Here is a 19,184-nt window from a genome sequence, read left to right as displayed (position 1 = left end):
CTAGGACACCTGAATCACAAATCAGAAACTTCCCAGCAGTTTAGCAGAGTCAAATGAAAATTTGCAAAACTTTTCAAGAAAATAAAGGATCCTTTTTTTCTTTGTACAACAATTTCTAAGAAACTGCTTTAAGAACCATGGATGATGGCCCACAACACAGAGAAAGTAGCCAGACTTTAGATGATGCTGCACATCTATTTTTCTGTTCTTGTTTTATTGACTTGATGTTATCAATCATAACTCGATACATGATTAGTATAGCATTGGTCAGGACTAATACCTCTAAGGAGAAAAGGGAAAAATGTCCAAGAATCCAATAAGAGCACGTGCTAACAAGGGTGCCATCACAGTGAAATAGAAACAAAGTGTACTTTAAAATATTTAAAACAAACACAAATATTTACAGGCTAACTAGTGAGATCTGGGAAAGTACGTGGAGGATTTACAGGACTGAAGAAGGAAAGAAGTACAAGCCAACCTTGCTTACTTGCTGAATGAAACCTCAGCTCCAGACTGCTTACACTGATATTTGTAATGCTAAAGCCAAATCCATCCCCTGTGTAATTGCAGCGTAGGCAATGTAGTAATGCTGAACATGAAATTGGCCTTGAATGCTTTATCACAGATATCTCCAAGTATTTAAAAAGCAACAAACCTCAGCATGACTGGTCCATTCATTAAATTGAATCAGCTTCTGGTGTTTTACTTTCCTGGCTAAAGCTCCATGATAGGCAGATTCAAGACAAAAAGCAAGGAGATGCTTACATTAAATGTTAGAGTTGTAAAATGTGTATTTTATGATGTTATCAGCCCATGATTCTTCAGCAAAAATGTTAAAGTTCCAATTCAGTGAGTGTGTAGCTGTTATTACCCTGTGATAACAAAGAAATATCAAACCACTTCACCCCAAGTTTTAATGTGAAACCAACCAGCTGAAAAGGCAGCTTCTGCTCTTGAGTCTTATAAAAAAGAGCTTGAAATACTGTGAAGCTAATAGTTGCATCCTGAATCACAAATTCAGTACTAGTTGTGGACACTTTCTAAGCCAGAACTAATGTAAAGAGAAATGTTATATCAGATCATATCAGTGTGGCCAGCAGGACAAGGGAAGTGATCACCCCTCCCTGTACTGGTGAGGCTGCACGTCGAATACCAGTTTTGGGCCCCTCATTTCAAGAGGGACGTTGAGGTGCTGGAGCGTGTCCAGAGAAGGGCAACGGGGCTGGTGAAGGGTCTGGAGCACAGGTCTTGTGAGGAGCGGCTGAGGGACCTGGGGTGGTTTAGTCTGGAGGACTCAGGGGGGACCTTTATTGCTCTCTACAACTACCTGAAAGGAGGTTGTAGGCAGGTGGAGGTAGGTGTCCTCTCCCAAATAACTAGAGACAGGACGAAAGGAAACAGCCTCATCTTATCAGGGAAGGTTTAGATTGGATATTGGGAAAAAAATGTTCACTGAAAGGGTGGTGAAGTATTGGAACAGGCTCCCCAGGGAGGTGGTGAAATCACCATCCCTGGAGGTATTTAAAAGACACGTAGATGTGGTAGTTAGGGACATGGTTTAGTGGTGGACTTGGCAGTGCTGGGTTAATGGTTGGACTTGATCTCAAAGGTCTTTTCCAACCAAAATGATTTTATGATTCTAAGACATGTTCACAAGAATAAAACCATAACTGCTGAAAAAGGGGATATTGAAGATCACTTTTGTATTCATTGCTTGTTTAAAATCTGTCAGGTGAGAATGCTGTGAGCCACTTCCTCCTTCTCTGCTTTCAGCTTGAGGAAAACTATAAATCCTCATTTACTTTGTCCCTACTGCTTCTGCTGGGGCAAATGCTCATTGTGAGCACCCCTGGTGTAAGGCTGTTTTTCTCCTAGTCCCAGAAATCCCTTTCCTTCTCTTCTTACCCTTTGCAGTGCCTCCCAGCCCACTAGTGTCCCTTAGGGTGCAAGAATCTAGTTTCAATGCACTCTGAGTAACTGGATGAAACACTAAGTATGTTTTTCTAAAAAAGTTACTGCCCTCTTTCAGGACTTTGCCACATTCCCTAATACATAACAGGTCTTCCAGTCAGCCCAGTCATTAGCTTTACACCACATACCACACAGAGACACATACAAACCAGGAACTTTCAGTGGAGCTGTAAGGCTGACTTGTATGATTCTCTTGGATGTTTTGCAGTACTCTTCCTGAGTTCATTTACTGTCAGTAGTAGCCAGGCAATTGTCATGTCTGTAACTTAAAAACTACCTGTTGAATTACAGCAAAGCAGTTGAGGTTCTACACATCTCTTTTAACTAAAGCATATTAAGCCTGTTTTAAACCAATTAAGTTACACAGCATATACATTTCTTGTACTTTCCATTTCTCTAAAATGACTAATGCTCATATTTTCCTTTCGTGGAGGAACAAGAGTTTAGAACTGCTGATGTGTAAAAATTATGTGCAATTTCTTTTGGGTCTAGGTATAATCATCTATGCCATTGGAATAGGAAAAGCAATTGAGGAAGAACTGCTGGAAATTGCTTCTGAGCCATCATATAAACATCTCTTCTATGCTGAGGATTTCACAGCTATGGAGGACATAAGTGAAGAGCTGAGAGTCCAAATCTGTGAAGGTAACAGTATTCCCCTTTCATTGAGACGAGAGGGATGAACACTTACAGGTTTTTTGCAGGCCTAAATGGACAGCTAGAGTCACAGCATAGCTCATAGATTATTGGTGGCACAACATTGCAAGGCATAAGTCACAGTAATTTTTCTACCCTTTAATATGTTAGGAATACACGCTCTTAATCTATCACCAGGTAAAGGTATATAATAATTGTCTTTGTTTTCATAAAGGTTGCATAAAATGTACACTTCTGTGCCCAGAAAAGTCAACTGCTTCCTCCCCTTTCTTTTTCTACAGTTAAGTCAGCCATGCACGGAACCCCACCCCAAAGAAGCATGATCTACTTCATTAAGAATGTGGGAGAATAATCAGGGATTTGTAATGTCTTAAGAGCAATTTTTTATTCTCATTATGACCAGTGGCAAAAGCCTAAACCACAGCAAAACATTATCAAGAGCTGTTGTGCATATTTATAGAAGACTAAAAATAGTTCATTGAGCATACATTCACAGCTACAAAGAGTAGATTTCAGTTACAAATAAGCTCCCAAGCTGTGCGCCGCAAATGTGGAAGGCTTGTTCCAGAAGAACCCTTCCTCACTCTGGCACAAACAGCCTCTCTATAAACATTCCCAGCTGAAGTTTTGGAAGGGGAAGGGGAAATGTGAGCTGGGATGAAAGCTGTTCAGCTAGAGGACAGCGTCTCTCCCACTCGCACATTCCCAGGACACTCTATTATTTTGCAAATTAAAATTAGTACCAAAGCAAAATTCAGAAACATCACTGTGAATAATACTAGTCATAGCACTAGAATTGTGCAAGATTATTTAATTTTCACTAGCTTTTTTTTGGCTGTCTGAGTTAAATGCAAACAGCTTTTATTTTCTTTAATATTACTATGTCAAATTGGCTGGCAAGCAGCAGTGCATTTCTTCCTCATGCAGATGTCAAGGAAGAATCTGAAAAAGAAGAATCTGATAATGTTTCCTAGCTTGTATATTCTTTTGTGTTTCTCCTAGTTCTAAGTTCTAGTTCCATCTTTCTGAAATATGAACTACTATGATCACATGAAACCAAGTCTGTTCAATGAACCTTCTTATTAGGCAGATAATCTGCTGATGACAGCACGTCATCTTAAAAGCCTGGGGAGACGCCAAAGCCAAAACTATCTGGCAACCAGTATAATAATCCTTGCTCATTAGCAAGCCCCAGAGCTCAGTGATGGAAATGCATCCTCCAAGTACCCACAGCAGTGCTTAGCAACCACGATTCTTTTTTTTTAAACTATATTACTCACCATAAGAAAATAAATAAATCCTGCCCCTTTGTGGCAGTTTCTAGACTACACCTCTAGTAACTGGGCAGAACTGGTGCCTCTCGGATTCTGTCCTCTCTCACCAACAGGTAATGCCTCACACCTGTGAACTGAGGCCCAACCCAGCCTTGTTTTTCTGGACACTCCAGGACTACCTGTTACTCATCAACTCACTCCACCAGAAATTCTGCCTCCAAGCCTGTTACACCAGCTCGAAGTTCAGGGTTGGGTGTTTTTGGGTTTTTTTATTTTAGTTTAGTTTACAACCTAATTTTTTTCTCCTCCTTTGCAACAGCAGTAATCTTTTTACTCCAGCCTTGGTCCTTAGCTGAGAACTTGAGGCATACAGAATATGCACTCACGTTTACTTCTTCACCCCTGTTCTGAGCATGTGCATTATGGGAGCCTTTAATTACACGGTCACATACTATTTTTGTCACAAGACCCTCATCAGATGACAGTACTCAGCAGCCTGCTGGTTAACATTCTGTTCTCCTTCCAAACTGTGGATTGTTATCACTGCTGCAACTAGCCACTGCTTTTGAAAATAGACTTTTTGGAAGACACTCTCACAGGCTTTTCCTAACAAAATACTTGGTTTTGTCACAAAACAGAATACTAAAAACAAACACCCAAATTTAGCATTGTTCCCCAACAAATTTGAGTAATGTTCACTGCACTGACTTTACCAAGAGACTCGGGATTAGCAGCCTCCTCGCTCCTTGTCTGATTCACAACTTTAGAGGTGATGAGATCAGAAATCTTTGGGCCCCAAGCAGTTCCTAAAGCCTGAAGAGGAGCCCAATTTCTGTCCCAAACTGGAAACCTTCTGCCACACATCTATCAGTTTCTTCCCTGTCCCTTACATCTGAATCCTAATTACTTGTCTATACCAGCCCAGCATCCAAAGCTCTAACTTTTCAGGTCAGCTCCTTTGCAATTCCAAGACAGCCACCTCATTAGCCTATAGCCCTCGAACAACTTCCTAGAGCAAGTCATTACCCAAGGTCAAATACTCAAGGTTCACCTTACCTGCTTCTCCACTCCTACTGGAAACCTCACCATCCTTGTTCCCAGTTCATCATTCTGCTAGACTCCTCACCCAGTCTATTTCATTCCTTACCTTGTAATCCCATCCCATACCTCTCTGCCCTGAACTCTTCTCCAAAATCTGTGTTCCTTCCACCAGCTTGTTCTCCCACACTTTTTGATTTAAATTTTGTTCTGTCCACTGAACTCTGGTCTTGCTCCTCATACCACTCATCTCTGTTCATCTCCTGTTCCTCATGCTCAGTCATTCCAGACTCCACCCAGAGGGTCTCACTTCCTTCCCAGTGTAACCTGGCAAAGCTGCATGCTATTGTGCACCCATCAAAATTCACTACACCAACAGAGATCCCAATAGCTGCAACAAACCTGTGGGGCCCAGAAGCATCTTCCATCTTCGTGCTGTACCAGGAGAGTTCACACAATCGCCTTTTACCCTCACACATTCACTTTCAGTGAAGGAACTCCGGGTATACTTGCAGGGATTCCCAAGATGCTCTACCCACTCCCCTGGCATAGTTGACCACGTCGAGCCGTTGTTCAATGTATATTCTTCGGCTCACGGGGGCCATTAAGGGCTCCACAGTTAATTGAAGGTGAAGCATTTATTTTCCAGAAAAGAACCCATTCGAACCAGAGCTGCCTCTACATTACCCTCTTGCGGCAACAAAGGGTAGTGCACAGAATGACTCGAGCTGGTTGTACCTACATATAAAGGAAAATTCCATTTCTCTCCAGACACCCTTTGACTAAAAAGATGTGTATGTGGAGTATGAAATAGACTCCTGCAGTTTAAAGGCTGTGCCTCATTAATTAGGAACTTGTATTTTTGCTTATAACTGTAGTGCATCAAACAAACTTTACTGCATCCATCCCACCTAACCACTCCCAACTTCCTATCAATGTTTCCCATTATAAAGGGGAAAACTGAAAGAGCATAAGAAATCTCTTCCTTCTCCAAGTTCTTATTCAGTTCGCTGCAAAGGACTGATGGGTGACAATGAAAGGTGCAAGAATTTTCATTAAAGGACACAAAATAGGTTGCCATCACTTCAGATTGCTTCACTATTTCTCTATTTGTAAAGCACTTCTGGTTTTATAGAGCTCCTCTGATAGTCTGAGTTAAAGAGCAAGTCCTCGAGTTTCCACCAACAGTGGACCTCTTCTAAACTGCACATGTATGAGGCATTCTCTATGTGTTATGAGAGAGAAAAACCAAGTTACTGGTAAGAAACTTCTCCATTTCTAGGAAATGTGAACATTTTTATTGCTCCTTTTGTGATCTTACTTCCTTTGGCAATTTCTTTCTACCAGCCTTGAAAGACTCAGCTCACCAGCAGGATCTGTTATCTGGGAGGCTTCCTAAGATGGGTCCACAACCTTCAGGTTGGCTGTTTTAACTCAAGCGTCCTGCTGTCTTCCCAGTCGTTACTAAGTTGCCTCTTCATGCTGCCTTCTGTAAAGAACCCTAACAATTCACCCATGGGAGAACTGTTCGTCCCATTCCCCTCCCTACCCCCCCCTCCAAGCCAACCTCCTTTCTGCAATTCAAATCTGCTTCGTACAAAACATGTGAGATTCACTGTAACAAATGCATGGCTGCATGCTTCTTATACCATCCAAATGAATTACTTCTTGGGGAAACTTGTATTTCAACACTGTGCTTGATATTTTAAAGCATGTTCAGCTTTCAATCACTTCTGTTTCTCACAGGAACCTTCACAACTCCCTTTCAGTTCTGCAACCCACAACTTAAATTATATATACAGTAAATACAGCCTAACAGCTTGGTTCCTTCGTATCTTTGTATCTCTAGTCCTCTCCATGAATGATCCTCACTGCAATCAGTGAGATTACTCGGTAATTAAGGAGAACTCAGTGCATGTGAGTAGAAAAAAATACTGTATAATTAAGTGAAGTGGGTTTGATTTTTAGACTTTTGGGGGGTTTCCTGCAGGACCTGAATCAACCACAATAGCCATCACAGATGTCATTGCCTGTCCCAATCTTGCAATACACCACAAGTATCTTTTTGAAGACAGTCACACTCACTCAACAAGAACAACAGGTAATCGGGTTACCTCTTAGAATAATCCAGACTGCTCTTTGAATATACAGACCCAAGTGTTGTGCGCTACTTTTCAGTATTTACAACATCTGCCCCAGAGCATTCCTTTGGATGTTGACCTGTTTTGAGAACAGGAAGCTGTATTAAACCTGCTCTGCATTTATAAGTCCTTGTCATTTCCTCCCCCATCCCATTCAATTTATTCAGCATTCAATTTATTTAGCCTGTACTTAACTGTTTCTCTTTTTCAGCAAAAACTTCAAAAGACAAAGACCAGTGCAAATGTGAAAACCTTGTGACATTCCAGAACTATGCAACTAATGAAGTACGAAAACTCACCCAGCGATATATCCTTTCAGAATTGTTTCCAACATTTAAGACAAGGGGGGCAGGGTAAAAGAAACTATAATTGGAATGCATCAAGTCTAAGCTGTCTCCATAGCTCAAATCAATCCACTGTCACCAAAACCTAAACTACTTAATAGACAACATTAATCTCTTAAGTAGCAAGGCTTTTAAGGCTTGAGATCTGCCTTAAAAGATCACAGAAGGAACAAAAGTATCAATAAGGATCTTAACTTTTAATAATCCCTAACAGCAAACACCTCCAAGGACAGCAAAGAAATGACTGGCCAAATTCAAGTAATACTCTTTGCTTGGGGTTATTTCTTCAGATGGTATTGCAATAGCAGCTACTGCCTACAGAGTCAGAATACAGGAGATGGTTCCCTTCTGAACTGCTTGCTGAAGCACCAGATGTAGCGAGTCATCTAAAACAATACTCCAAATCAAGACGAATTCAGAGGACTGAGGTCTGATTAATTTTGCATAAAAAAAATGCAGAGGAAAATTAACTAAGTGCAGATCAATAGCTTTTTCTCCCATATACAAGTCCTCCAGTCTTTTCAAAGGAGTTTAGTATAGCAGCCTTTACACTACCTGTAACCAGACATCTCAGGAAACAGCAGCAAATTGGCAATACAACTTTCTGCACTATTTTGCATCATGCAGTACTTATGCAGCATATTCCATGTTTGCTTGACGAAAGCTGCTTCTGCCTAATCGAACAGTAAAAAGACATCACATCTTCTATTTAAGTTTTCTGTGTGCAAGATCAATATGCACCTATTTTCTGCCGAGAAGGTGCAGCGATACCAACAGCTCATAACTGTGTGCTTCCTAGATACCAACAGCTTCAGACTGAGGAACCTGAGGAGTTTATGGTCTGTCCAGTCAGGCTAGCAGAGCCCTCAGTGGTCACGACAGCAGGCAAGACCACAGAGGGCTCTGTTAACCTGACGCAAAATACTGCCTACCAGTTCAGACTTCACCTCCAGCTATTTTGTGTAACTGCAGCAGCCAGCCTCATTCTCAACTTCCCAAGTGAATCCTTCAGCAGGTAGTTTAAGGAATTACGTTCTGATCACCTGATTAACTAAATTGTTCCATGCAAAGTAGAATTACTTTATAAAGAGGGAGAAAGCCATCGCGTAAGTTTATTGCTAGGTCCTTCAAATGCTTAACTTTTACCTCTCTGAAGGGACCTCCCCTAAGTCTCCAAAATGAGTTCAGAGAAAAATCTCTAGGTCATTTCCCATCTCCTTAAAGAACATCAGCCAAACATGCAGTTCCAACCCAGATGCTGGTAAGAAAGGAGACCACTCCTTCCACCTTCAGCAGAAGCCTTAGCCTCTTCACAGTGACCTTCTGCAGCTGGGCTATGAGGAACTCTGAACTTAAAAGAAAACACAGCTTAGTGAAGTTCTGCTTTACAATTTGAGCAGGCAACCCTGTGATTTTCAGAGTCCAAGAAGGACTCAAGGTGATGGAAAAGCTGCCGACACTGAGCCAGAGACCTATACATTTTAATAGGAAGTGCCAAACACTCCCTCAGAGCACTATACGACCACTGCTTTGAACAGAAACTATCCAGTTTCTTCTCCATTACAAACCTCATTTCTCTGCCTCATCTGAAGAGCAACTCAGATACTGAATAATATACTAGTTCTTGATAACTGCAGAAGACTGCTGGCAAGTCCCCATCCCAGGGATATGGGGGGAGGACGGAGAACTGGCTACAAAACTAGCTCGTTACAGACCATAAACTTAAGAGGGACCAGTCCAAACTGTTAATTTGTATCCAATTACATTTAACTTTCTCAATCTGTAGATGAATACAGTTTCTACTGCTTGAACTTTGCCTCTGTATACATTTAAGAGGCTCTGAAGTTACACAGGAGGTGGCTCAAATGATGCTAGCACGTATACAGTAACCCCTTCTGCATGACAGACAGCTGAATTACCAACATAAACCTGATGTAAGGGGCAGGCTAGTCCCCACAGAAGCAGCAGCACTACCACTCTTGCTCCTTACTAGCAAGAGGATAGGTGCGCCCCCTGTCAGTGCAAGGGGGCAGGGGGGCGATGGTGCATAGCTGTTCCAGCCAAACCCAAGAAGCTGAATTCAATTTGCCCGTCTACCCTAACCAATTTCTAACAGCTCCTTGTCAACGATCCCACTTTCAGATGCCAAATTCTCCGCTTTCCCTTGTAAGACCTTAAAGTGTTGAAACCAGGATTACTAGAAAAGACGAGTGGAGTGCAGCAACTTAAGCCTTTTTAAGGTGGGCCTCAGTGCCTGCAGTTCTCTCTTGATGCTAGGTCCCCTCTTCCTCAGCTTCCCCGAGCTCCAGCCTTGCCACAGCTCTTGGGAGAGCGAGCTTAGCCAGCCTCCTCCTGCGGCAGACAGAGCATTCCTGTCAGCTGCAGGTGTTTATCAGGAAAGCGTTGCACACCGCTTTGCATTGCTACACCTTCTCACTTTCAGCAGAGCCAGCCATAGATAGAGCTTGTTGTGCTCTACTCCACATCTCTCCAGAAACTGCTGGTTTTGTAGTAACACTACCCTAATGCTATACCACCATAGGGCAGGTATGCAACATCAGCAGCAGACATTTTTACTGCAGTAACAGAAGAAAATGGCCAGTTTTCAGAACCACCTGCCTTTTTAATAAGCTGCAGCCTGAACTCTGTGTCCAGGTATGCTTGTTAATGAATGGGGCTTCACACAGCTTTCTCAACCCAGCTGATCAAAGCAGAAGAAAACACAGGGGAGTATTGTATCAGAAGCTACTGGGAGTCGAAGAGGGTAACAAAAAGGAGAAACAAGAGCAAGCTTATAGACCAAAGCGATCAGGCAGCTGACACTTTTGTGTAATGCATCCTATCAGTAGCTCTCTTTCCTCAACTTTTGTCTACTGGAAGAAATGACGAAGAGAATGGAAGACTTGGAAAACAGGCTAAAATACTGATCAAAACTTAAAAGTGTATACTACACTGTATATTTATACATACAATCTTGTCAGAGCTATTTTCTTAAACTGTTTCAAAGTAAAGTAACAAAATCTTGTGTCTGAAGTTGAAAAGAATATTTTGGATCCGTGCATCTATATACTATGTCTTCTGTCTTGCATTGATTGCAGATAAGAAATGTTGAAAATTTTATATATATAAACAACTTAGTAACTAGCAAAAATTCTAATTAAGCAGAACTAAACAACTAAAATAAGCTATGCAAAATAATAAAATACTGTTATTTTTTGAAGTGAAACTTCCATGTTTTGAAGTACTTTTAGGGTATGAATTTACTTGGCTTGCTTTTCTGTATTTCCCTTTTCCACTCACTCTGCTAGTATTTTTAGCACCCTATCTGTGTGGATATGCATATTTCTATATATACATACATATATAAAAACAGAACAAGAGGGAAGTCTCTTGGATTACCAGGGTATTGCAATCCAAATTTCAAGTACTTCTCTTACCACATCCAGACCACGTAACTTCTCCCTACTTGGTCTGCATTCAGTGCTTCTCTAACTTTCCTGAATGCAACTAGTACTTAAATTATGGACACATCCATTGGGCAATACAACTAGCTGCACACCTGTTTGTCAAACACCAAGACACAAACAAAACCACCAAATTGCTTCCAGTCATTCTGGCCAGCTGAAGGGCCTTCAAGTTTTACTCCTTCCCCTTGGCAGCAACTAGCTTTTAGCTAGTGTGGAACATTTAACAGCACCATCTACACCATCTCTAGAACTGATCTCCAGCTATAGTTTAATAGGTAGAGACACCAGCACTTCAGACTTTGCTTTGGCACACATTGCTTTGCCTCTGTTACTATCTCCAAATGGAAATACACAACTTCATCCATTCTATACCAGAAGCTGAAGTAGTTGCAGCAAAACTAGACTAAGTGACCTCAGATAAGCTAAGAAGTCTGCGCAGGTATGTAACAGCAAGCTTTAAAAGGTACCTTGTGCTTTGGCATTCTTTAGCAAACAGAATGCCAGTTCTCTAAAGATTCCAGCACGTACTAATTTTCATTAGACGTTTCTTTTACTGCATGTCAGCAAAGCACTGGCACCACAATTAACAATCACTAGTAATAATGAACCATCCTGCATCACGGTCTCGCACAAAACATGCACAAATCTGTAAGACACCAATGTCCTCAGCAACAGCAACTGAGAATACCAATTCATCTGTCTCCAATATAACATTTACAAAAAACTAAAAAGAAAAAAAAAAGTACAAATTTAAAATCAACTTTAAGTTAATTGGTATCTTACTGAAAGCATGTTATATATCATGTCTATCAGCTACCCTATATTCTCTTGGAAGAAAAAAGAGAAGGGGGATAATCTGCCTTTGTACTTTGTGATTGACTTATCACAAAGTAGATAGTCTTCATGAAAAGAACACAACATGTTAGGAAAAACAGCACAACTTTTTTTTTGAAGTAAACCCTTTGCGATCCCCCACCAACATCCCAAACTTGGTACCTCCCATTACACCTTGTTTTTGCATTAGCACTCAAAGCCAGACACTAAGGAAGCCCTAGCCTGTTGGGATTTGGCACCATACTCGCCATGATCAAGTCTTCCTCCACTTACCTCTCAAGATCCACAACTCCTAGGGAAAGAAACAGGCAAGTTTTGTCCTGTGAAGGTTATTTCTAACAGAACAGGAAACACAGCAGTGGTAATGAATCTTCATTTATATAGTTTGTTCCCTAAAACCAGCAAAGGTATAATACAAATTTTTCTTAAAACAGATCTGTAACCAGTTTTATTGTAGAAATAACACCTTTACAGCATTTACTTCTCACTGGTTTGTTCTGGCATGCTTCTAATGATGTCAGAGTCACCTGTAAAGTAAACAAAAAACCCATATTGTTGCAAGAAGACCCACAGAAAGATGTTTTCAAAAAACCAAACCCCAACACACTGATTCTATAAATAGAAAAGAAATTGAAAGCAATACAAAAAGAGGAAAAAAGCCAAGTAATTTTGATGGCTCAGTAAAAAAATACTTGCAACTGTATTTTGCTAATCCATACAAAGTATTTGTACAGTGATTATATATCTGTCACTAGCATTAACAAAGCCAGTACTAGAGCAACAATCTAGTCCTGGAGGACACAATGCGTAGTTTTAATATAGCGAATGTCTAGCCTCCCCTGATCACGAAAATATCAGGACAGCGAGAATATTCGCATTATGTTACAGAACAAAAAGATTGACTTGCAGTTCCTTCCCCACCCAAAATCAAAGTTAAAAGTAAAATTTTCAAAACATAAGTTTACAGCTAGCATTTGAATAAAAGCAAGCTAAGTAATATTTTCTGAAGAAACAGCAAATTCAAACTGATGTGACTTGGGGAAACATTAGGTGAAAGTTATTACAGAAATCATTAAATCCATGTGTATGCATTTTGGTCAACAGAACAAAAGACTGATTCTTAAAAGATTCTTGAAAGAGAATGAGAAGTCACCTAATTAGCAGTCTAGATGAGGAACTTGAGCAACTCTCTGGCACAGAAGAGTGCTACCAAACCCTAGTAATTATAAACAGGTGTAGTTTAAGAAGAAAATGTTTAATACAATTTAACACTGGATTAGTATCCGCATATAGGTTATTTTTGTACATTATCATTCGAGGAAGCATAACATTTGTACATTATCATTCCAGGAAGGATAACTCACATAAGATTAAGAACAGTCAGACAAGGTTGACGTAAACAGCATGTTGCACAAGGCTCATATTCTAGCTGATGGGCACAGAAACACGTACCATGAAGTTGCTTCCCAGCCACTGAAACCTCATTACAGACCAACAGGTAGAAAAAAATACATGCTCACAGGGTTTAGCAGTAAAAGGAGCTAAGTGCTAACATATGCAGCAGTAACTCCAGGTTCTAAGAACTCAGAACTCACAAAAGAACAACAGGATCTTGGTCACCTATAATTAAGTTAAACCTGACAGAAAAGGACAAAGTGTGTAATCACTCCTGCACGTTACTGGCTCAGTGCTGCTACTCACAGCTGAACAGAGGAACCACTGACACATATCCATTTGGTCACTGTACTGTGAGACACACATACCTGGGTCAATAATAGCCAGTGTGCACACTCTGTAGTACTTTCCGCACGCTGTGCCCAACTCAATGTTGTTGCCGCTATAGTGATGGACACCAGTCTTGGCAAGCATAGCGTAGTACTCAATCTCTGATTTTCTGAAATTCAAAACCAGGGTGTTACAGTACTAACGTGACTGACTGTAATACAGCAAGAGCAGCTTTAACTCCAATCACACTTAAATCTTACAGTTCTCCCTCCCATCCAGAAAAACACACCTGTTCCTTACTACACAAAATCACTACTGTGTTCTGGATAGAAGGGTTCCCGAACCATAAGCATGCCGAGTTTGCACTTCTGGAGTGCAAACCACTGAGGTTGCTCCTACGCATGCTTATTTCTACAGCAAAGCAGGGGATTCAGGACTTCCAGACTTCCAAAGGGTTGTAGGAGCTACATCAAAGTGCATAAATGGTGACCTTTATTAATGTGTCATGACACCTGGTGGCCAGATGCTGAGGAGAGATCAGGCTGCCACTAGCCGTGAAAGAAACCATTTTTCATTTTTCTTTAACAAAAAAAAAAAAAAAAAAAAAAAAAAAAAAGAAGGGTCAATCTATATTCCTTTCTCTTCTGACTTCCACCAGGAGATTCTAGTGGTCAATACTGCTCTTCAAACACTTCTGGGATCCCCACTAACATTCTACCTTCTCTAACAGTCCTGCCATTTCTCTTTTTTTTTTTTTTAATGCATTTTTTATGCTTTTACCATTTCTTGAATCTGCCAATATCCCTTGATAACAAAAAGGGCCCAAAAATGTCAGGAAATTTGTAAAGATTTTGTTCCCAAAAAGCAATTTCACTGGCCAGGAACCTAAATTTATAACTTAGTTGGACAGCAAATTTTGTCTGCTTCAAATGTTTTAAATCAGTGTCAACTACCAGTTTTTCTACATGTAACATTATTTTCCAATATATTACTTTGGAAAAACACAGGAATTCTGCCCCATTATACTTTCAACAAATGGTATCACTGTATGAAAAGCTTCCAGTATCTTTGCTAGTGCAAGCTCTTTGAATTAGTAAGCTAGAAAAATGCTGGGAAGCATTTCAACACATTCAGACCTGGAATCATTACAGACCAAACAGCCCAATGCTTTTACTTCATAGCACTCTGGAACATGCCAGCAAAGTACTCTGCATTAATAACTCGCTGCAGCAAATAACACGAAGTACACAGTGTATTTGTACAAAGAACCTGTCCTAGTTTTAAAGATGGTTGGTTTTTTCATACATTTGCTTACCTCAAAGCAGGACAGTTGTTGGCTAGGATGACCAGCTTGGCTTTGCCCTGCCGAATCATTTTCAGAGTCTGTTTGTATCCTAGCACATATTTACCACTTTTCATAACCAGCTGAAGCCTAGAGTTTATGGACTCTAGGGACTTTTTCTGAAAAAAGATGTGGAAAAGCATTATTTTATGTTACTTTACATTTTGCAAAATAGTGGGGAACATAATAAAATGAAGACATCCCAAATACAAGCAATCTTTTAATAACTTCCCCATAACTGGCCACGCAGAATAAAGGCCAGCCTACTGTATGCGAAAACTTTTGGCTAGGGGGGTTGCTGATGCTATGTTTTCCCAATTTCATAAAAATACCTCTTAACCACGTATCTTACAAGATGAAAATACATCTTAAAACGTCGTTGCTGCTACCCACGTTAATCAGTAACATCCAGATGTATCTGACAGGCCTTGACAGGCTCACTTAGGCAAGTCCCAAGTAAATGCTACTTCTGCCTTGCAAATCTACGCCACGTTTAGCGTATGTCTCTTTCTAGGGGGCGCGCCAAGGCTGTTACACAGGTTAGCAGAAACAAGCGAACACATGCAACACGAGCTGACACCCCGGCAGGAGCGCGCAGTGCTCACGACAGCAGGTAACTCCATTTCCGACGATGCACCACGCCACCTAACAAGAAACTCATACTTGGCAGTGGCTCTAAGCAGAAGGCAGGCACATCGCAGGAAAGGCAAAGGCCAAGCGAGCTCCATCGCGCCGGCTCCCCCCTCCCTCCAGCCCGCCCCGGGGCCCTGCCAGCAGCCCGGCACGGCACTCAGCAAGGCGCCGAGGGCAGAGCAGCCGCTGGGAGAAGGCCGCAGGGCACGGCCCGAGCTCTGAGGGCCGCGACAGGCGCCTCCAGCTGCGGCCAGGGCCCCGCGCCGGCCCCGCCCCCCACCCCAGCCCGCTCCGCCGCTCCGCTCCGCCTCACCGCCCCGCTCCGCGCCAGCCGCCGGCCGAGGCCGGGCCGCCGCCACGTGAGCCCGCCGCAGCCCGCTCCCACTCACCGTCTTCTTGGCGGCCACCATGTTGCTGCCTCGCGCCGGGTCGGGCGGTTCCTGGAACAGAGGGGGAACGGCGGGAGGGGTGAACACCCGGCGGCGGCCCCCCGCGCCCGCCCGCGCCGCCCCGGCCCAGCCCCACTCACCGGAGACGCGCCGCCAAGATGGCCGGGCAGCCAGAAAGGGCCGAGCTCCCACAACACATCGCGGATCCCCGCGCGGCAGCTCTCGCGAGAGCCGCGCGCGGCCGCCCCGGCCCCTCCCTCCAGCTGCTAGTGCGCCTGCGCCAAACCACGCGCGGCCGGGCCGGCCGGGGGCGGGGCCAGCGCCTCAGCGGCGCTCCGCGGGCGGGGCCTGCCTCGGCGCGCGCCGGCGTCCTCCTCCCCAGCCCCGCGGCCCTCCCACACCGGGCGGCACGTGGCGGCCTCCGCGCTCTTTTACCTGTCGCAGCCCTGCGGGAGACTTCAGGCCCTGATCAAGGAAGCCCGCCTGAGCCTCCCGCGCCCTGTGGGGACTGTCACTTCTGCCACAGGGCCGATGTGGAGGGCCGCGGTGCGGGGAAAATAAATCCCTCTGGCACCACAGGCCGCTGGGCCCGTATACGCCGGTGCTGGTGTGGCTCCGCGCTTCCCTGCTGCGAGTGCTGAGCACCCCGGTGCCCTGCGGAGCAGCGGCGCCCTCCTTGCGCCAGGCCCGAGGGTGTCTGCCAGGCCCTGCTGCTGCCCGGCGGCCATAAACAACCTGTCCCCATGAGATACTGCGCCACACTGAGCCAGCACCTGGATTTCAAGCAGTAAATGTGCCACTGACCTTAGGAATAGCTCTGGGAACTGAGGCTGCCTGCGTTAGCGGGTTCAGCTTTGGGTGCCCTCAGTAAAGCTCCTGGGTTTGGCAGGGGCAGTGGTGCTTCACCCACCTGGCTGTGCGATGGCCTTGGCCCCCTGAGAGCAGCTCTGTCCTCCGCTGTGCTGGAGTCGCTGTGCACCCCCGTGGGCTCTGGAAACCATCATTAGCTTGCTGAACACGCAAGCACTAGCTATGAACGTGGCTACGACGTGAGGTTCTTCTCCGTTTCAGGCAAAGAACAGTTGTGATAGATCCCAGGGTGGTGTCCAGTCTAGGACAGACGCCCCAGGCTGGTGCAGGGATGAGCAGCGAGTGCAAGTTCGGCTGGTGCCTGCCTGGGCATTGCGGGGACAAGCAATGTGGGTGTTCAGGGTGTGAGTTTAGGGGGTTCCCCTGTGACACCCCACCAGGAGGAGGCCTGGGCATCCACCCACAGGACAGAAAGTCTTCTGCTGGTATGACAGCATGCTCTTAGGACACACCACACCAGAAAGGCACCCCAGTGTATACATTTTCTTACGAAATTGCAAAGCTAGTGTAAAAGTTTTCTGGACTTGCCTGGGTTAGCACAAGCCTGGAAGAGCATTGTGCTTGTTTGCTTTAGGAAGTCTGGTGCCTTTGCCGATATACAATGCGCATCAACAAACTCAAAAGCCAAGCCAAAACATGTTGTATTCAGTTATTCTAGTGTTCTTATATTAATAGAGTTTATTTCAAATAAGGGAAATAATTTATAGCAATATACTATTATGCATTTCAACCGGTGTGGCTACCTCCATGCTAACTTTTCTCTGGTATATGATCATACACATTACCAAAATATTTACGACAGAATAACCCTCTCAGTGACATGCAGCCTTTAGTCAAAATCCACATCGTCATCCCAACCATTTTTTTATGTGTAGACACTAAGTAGCAACCTTAGGTTTTGACAGATCATTTTAAGCACCTAGATTAAGACCTAAGCTGCTAACACTGAGATAAAGATTGTTAGAAAAAAATACCACCAAACTTAAGTGGAGATTGACTATGCCAGGTGAAACTCAGGCATTGCTTCATCTCTATTTGTAAAGTCCTCTGGGAATAATTTCTAGATTAAGCACATAAAAATATTATATATAGTATATAAATAATAATATATGTTACATTTTTATGTGTCTCTATAGCCCAACGTCACTTACTGAAACAAAATAATTTTCAGCCTTTTACAGGGTATAAATAAATCAGTTTTGAAGTATACTTCAAACTTTTATTTTCTTTGGCAACTAAAAAGTAAACTTCATTCTGCATCTCATTTTTTCTCTTGTTCCATGTCCTCTCCACGTCCCATACTCGGGTGCATTGCTGTTATTCCTCCCATCAGACAGCTTCTCCATCTCCAACAAACAAGAGATCCAGGAAGCAGCTGGCAACGTCAGCAAAAGCAGCACTGCCTTCTCCCAGCACTAACAGCAGGCCCCGTGGCCACATCCAGCCCTCCTGCCTGCCCCACTGGCCACATTCAGCTGGGGAGGTCAAATCCTTCATGGGCTGAGTTCGGTATTGCTTTGGCTCAGGGGCTCTGCGTCTGGTGCTCAGTTTGGCAGTGAAGATGAGCATGCACGCAGGGCAAGCAGGGCGCTCCTCCTCCCTTCCTGCTTCTCCCACCCTGGCCTTACTCTGCTTTTGCCTAGTGAGAGGGCAGGGGCAGGGTTTCCAGCAGAGAGGGAGATAATTTCATTCAAATGTGGAGAGCAGTAGTCTTGAAAGACATCTCTCACCGCCTTTCCCCCTTAAAATGCTGATAAGGTGGTGTAAGAAAGCACAAGTGAGAGGTATGAATTAGGAGAGTGAGAGCACTGCAAGAAACATCACTGGTGGAGCATTGACCTATCCCCAAAACCTGGAGAACAACGTTATCATTTTGAACCTAGAGATAAGTGAAACCAACTCAGTGTATCTGAGAAATTCTAAGTGATCTAGCAGATGGAAAATATCTTAAGACCATAAAGAAGCCTTATTTTCTTTGAGTCTGGACATGCAATCACAGATTTGTGAGTGACTGGAGTAACAGTCTAATGGCCGCCCTTTAGCTGGGGCCATAACTTCATGATACATTGACTTTGGTAAAGATGGCAGCCAAAGGAGTTCCCACCCTGAGCCTTTTTTTTTCCCCACAGAGCTGTTCTTAAGTCAAGCCAGTGCTTTGTTTGGCATCCTGTGGCAGCACTGACAGAGCCAGTGGGATGTCCTGCTGGGGGTGGAAATGTGTGGCCCTGGAGGATGAGACGAAAGCACAAGGCAGGGACCTCCCGCAGCAGCACTGGCACCAATGACAGCGTATCTGCAAAGAACAGTCCAGGCCATGGTGGCCGGGTATACTTGTACCTGAGGATGGACAAGCACGTTCATACATTTTCCTCGGCAGCTGGGGCTGGCTAGGATCACCTGTGGGGTCTCTTGCAGCAGTTCGGCTGGAAGGAGTAAGCGCTGGGCTTGCTGCAGGTGCGGGCCCGTCTATGCAGCACAGGCACCCGTGTTTCTGCAGAG

General features: G+C 43.7%; 2 protein-coding genes, 1 long non-coding RNA gene and 1 other non-coding gene across 9 annotated transcripts in view; 1 reads left to right on the top strand and 3 right to left on the bottom strand.

Annotated features, from left to right (window-relative positions):
* The window catches only part of MATN2 (matrilin 2), a 77,611-nt gene extending 65,632 nt beyond the window's left edge, over window positions 1-11,979 (top strand). For 3 of the 5 annotated variants that reach the window (XM_037379845.1, XM_037379849.1, XM_037379844.1), the window contains 5 exons: window positions 2,464-2,616; window positions 6,288-6,359; window positions 6,931-7,041; window positions 7,293-7,388; window positions 10,300-11,979. In XM_037379845.1, coding sequence (XP_037235742.1) covers window positions 2,464-2,616; window positions 6,288-6,359; window positions 6,931-7,041; window positions 7,293-7,388; window positions 10,300-10,352 — 485 coding nt within the window. In that variant the 3' untranslated portion in view covers window positions 10,353-11,979. Of the gene's footprint in view, window positions 1-2,463; window positions 2,617-6,287; window positions 6,360-6,930; window positions 7,042-7,289; window positions 7,389-10,299 lie in introns of all 5 variants that reach the window. The other 2 variants (XM_037379846.1, XM_037379848.1) reach the window with 2 other exon arrangements.
* Window positions 2,625-7,292, bottom strand: LOC119144441. Its single transcript, XR_005103130.1, has 3 exons — window positions 7,055-7,292; window positions 5,343-6,429; window positions 2,625-3,570 (listed from the first exon to the last, which is right to left on the bottom strand). It is a non-coding gene; the product is annotated as an uncharacterized LOC119144441 (long non-coding RNA).
* Window positions 11,980-12,085: 106 nt separating the features above from the next.
* On the bottom strand, window positions 12,086-16,090 carry RPL30 (ribosomal protein L30). 2 transcript variants are annotated; one of them, XM_037379851.1, is made up of 5 exons: window positions 15,956-16,090; window positions 15,816-15,866; window positions 14,767-14,912; window positions 13,490-13,620; window positions 12,086-12,253 (listed from the first exon to the last, which is right to left on the bottom strand). In XM_037379851.1, exons 2-5 carry the CDS (start codon window positions 15,834-15,836, stop codon window positions 12,204-12,206), a joined length of 348 nt encoding a protein of 115 aa, XP_037235748.1. In that variant the 5' UTR covers window positions 15,837-15,866; window positions 15,956-16,090; the 3' UTR covers window positions 12,086-12,203. The 2 variants fall into 2 exon arrangements, with proteins under 2 accessions (XP_037235748.1, XP_037235747.1); XM_037379850.1 differs by lacking the exons at window positions 15,816-15,866; window positions 15,956-16,090 and having other exon boundaries at window positions 14,767-14,951.
* LOC119145689 lies at window positions 12,470-12,604 on the bottom strand. Its single transcript, XR_005103496.1, has one exon. It is a non-coding gene; the product is annotated as a small nucleolar RNA SNORA72 (small nucleolar RNA).
* Window positions 16,091-19,184: the final 3,094 nt, after the last annotated feature.

The sequence above is a fragment of the Falco rusticolus genome, chromosome 3, assembly GCF_015220075.1.
Source record: "Falco rusticolus isolate bFalRus1 chromosome 3, bFalRus1.pri, whole genome shotgun sequence".
Taxonomy (NCBI): Eukaryota; Metazoa; Chordata; class Aves; order Falconiformes; family Falconidae; genus Falco; species Falco rusticolus.
This window is presented reverse-complemented; position numbering and strand designations above follow the sequence as displayed.

Coding starts and splice junctions, on each gene's coding strand:
- RPL30 (XM_037379850.1), bottom strand. CDS start 14,936: ATGCTTTTCCACATCTTTTTTCAGAAAAAGTCCCTAGAGTCCATAAAC. Junction 13,621..14,766: donor AACAACTGTCCTGCTTTGAG/GTAAGCAAATGT, acceptor TTTGAATTTCAG/AAAATCAGAGATTGAGTACT. Junction 12,254..13,489: donor ACTGGCTATTATTGACCCAG/GTATGTGTGTCT, acceptor TTTACTTTACAG/GTGACTCTGACATCATTAGA.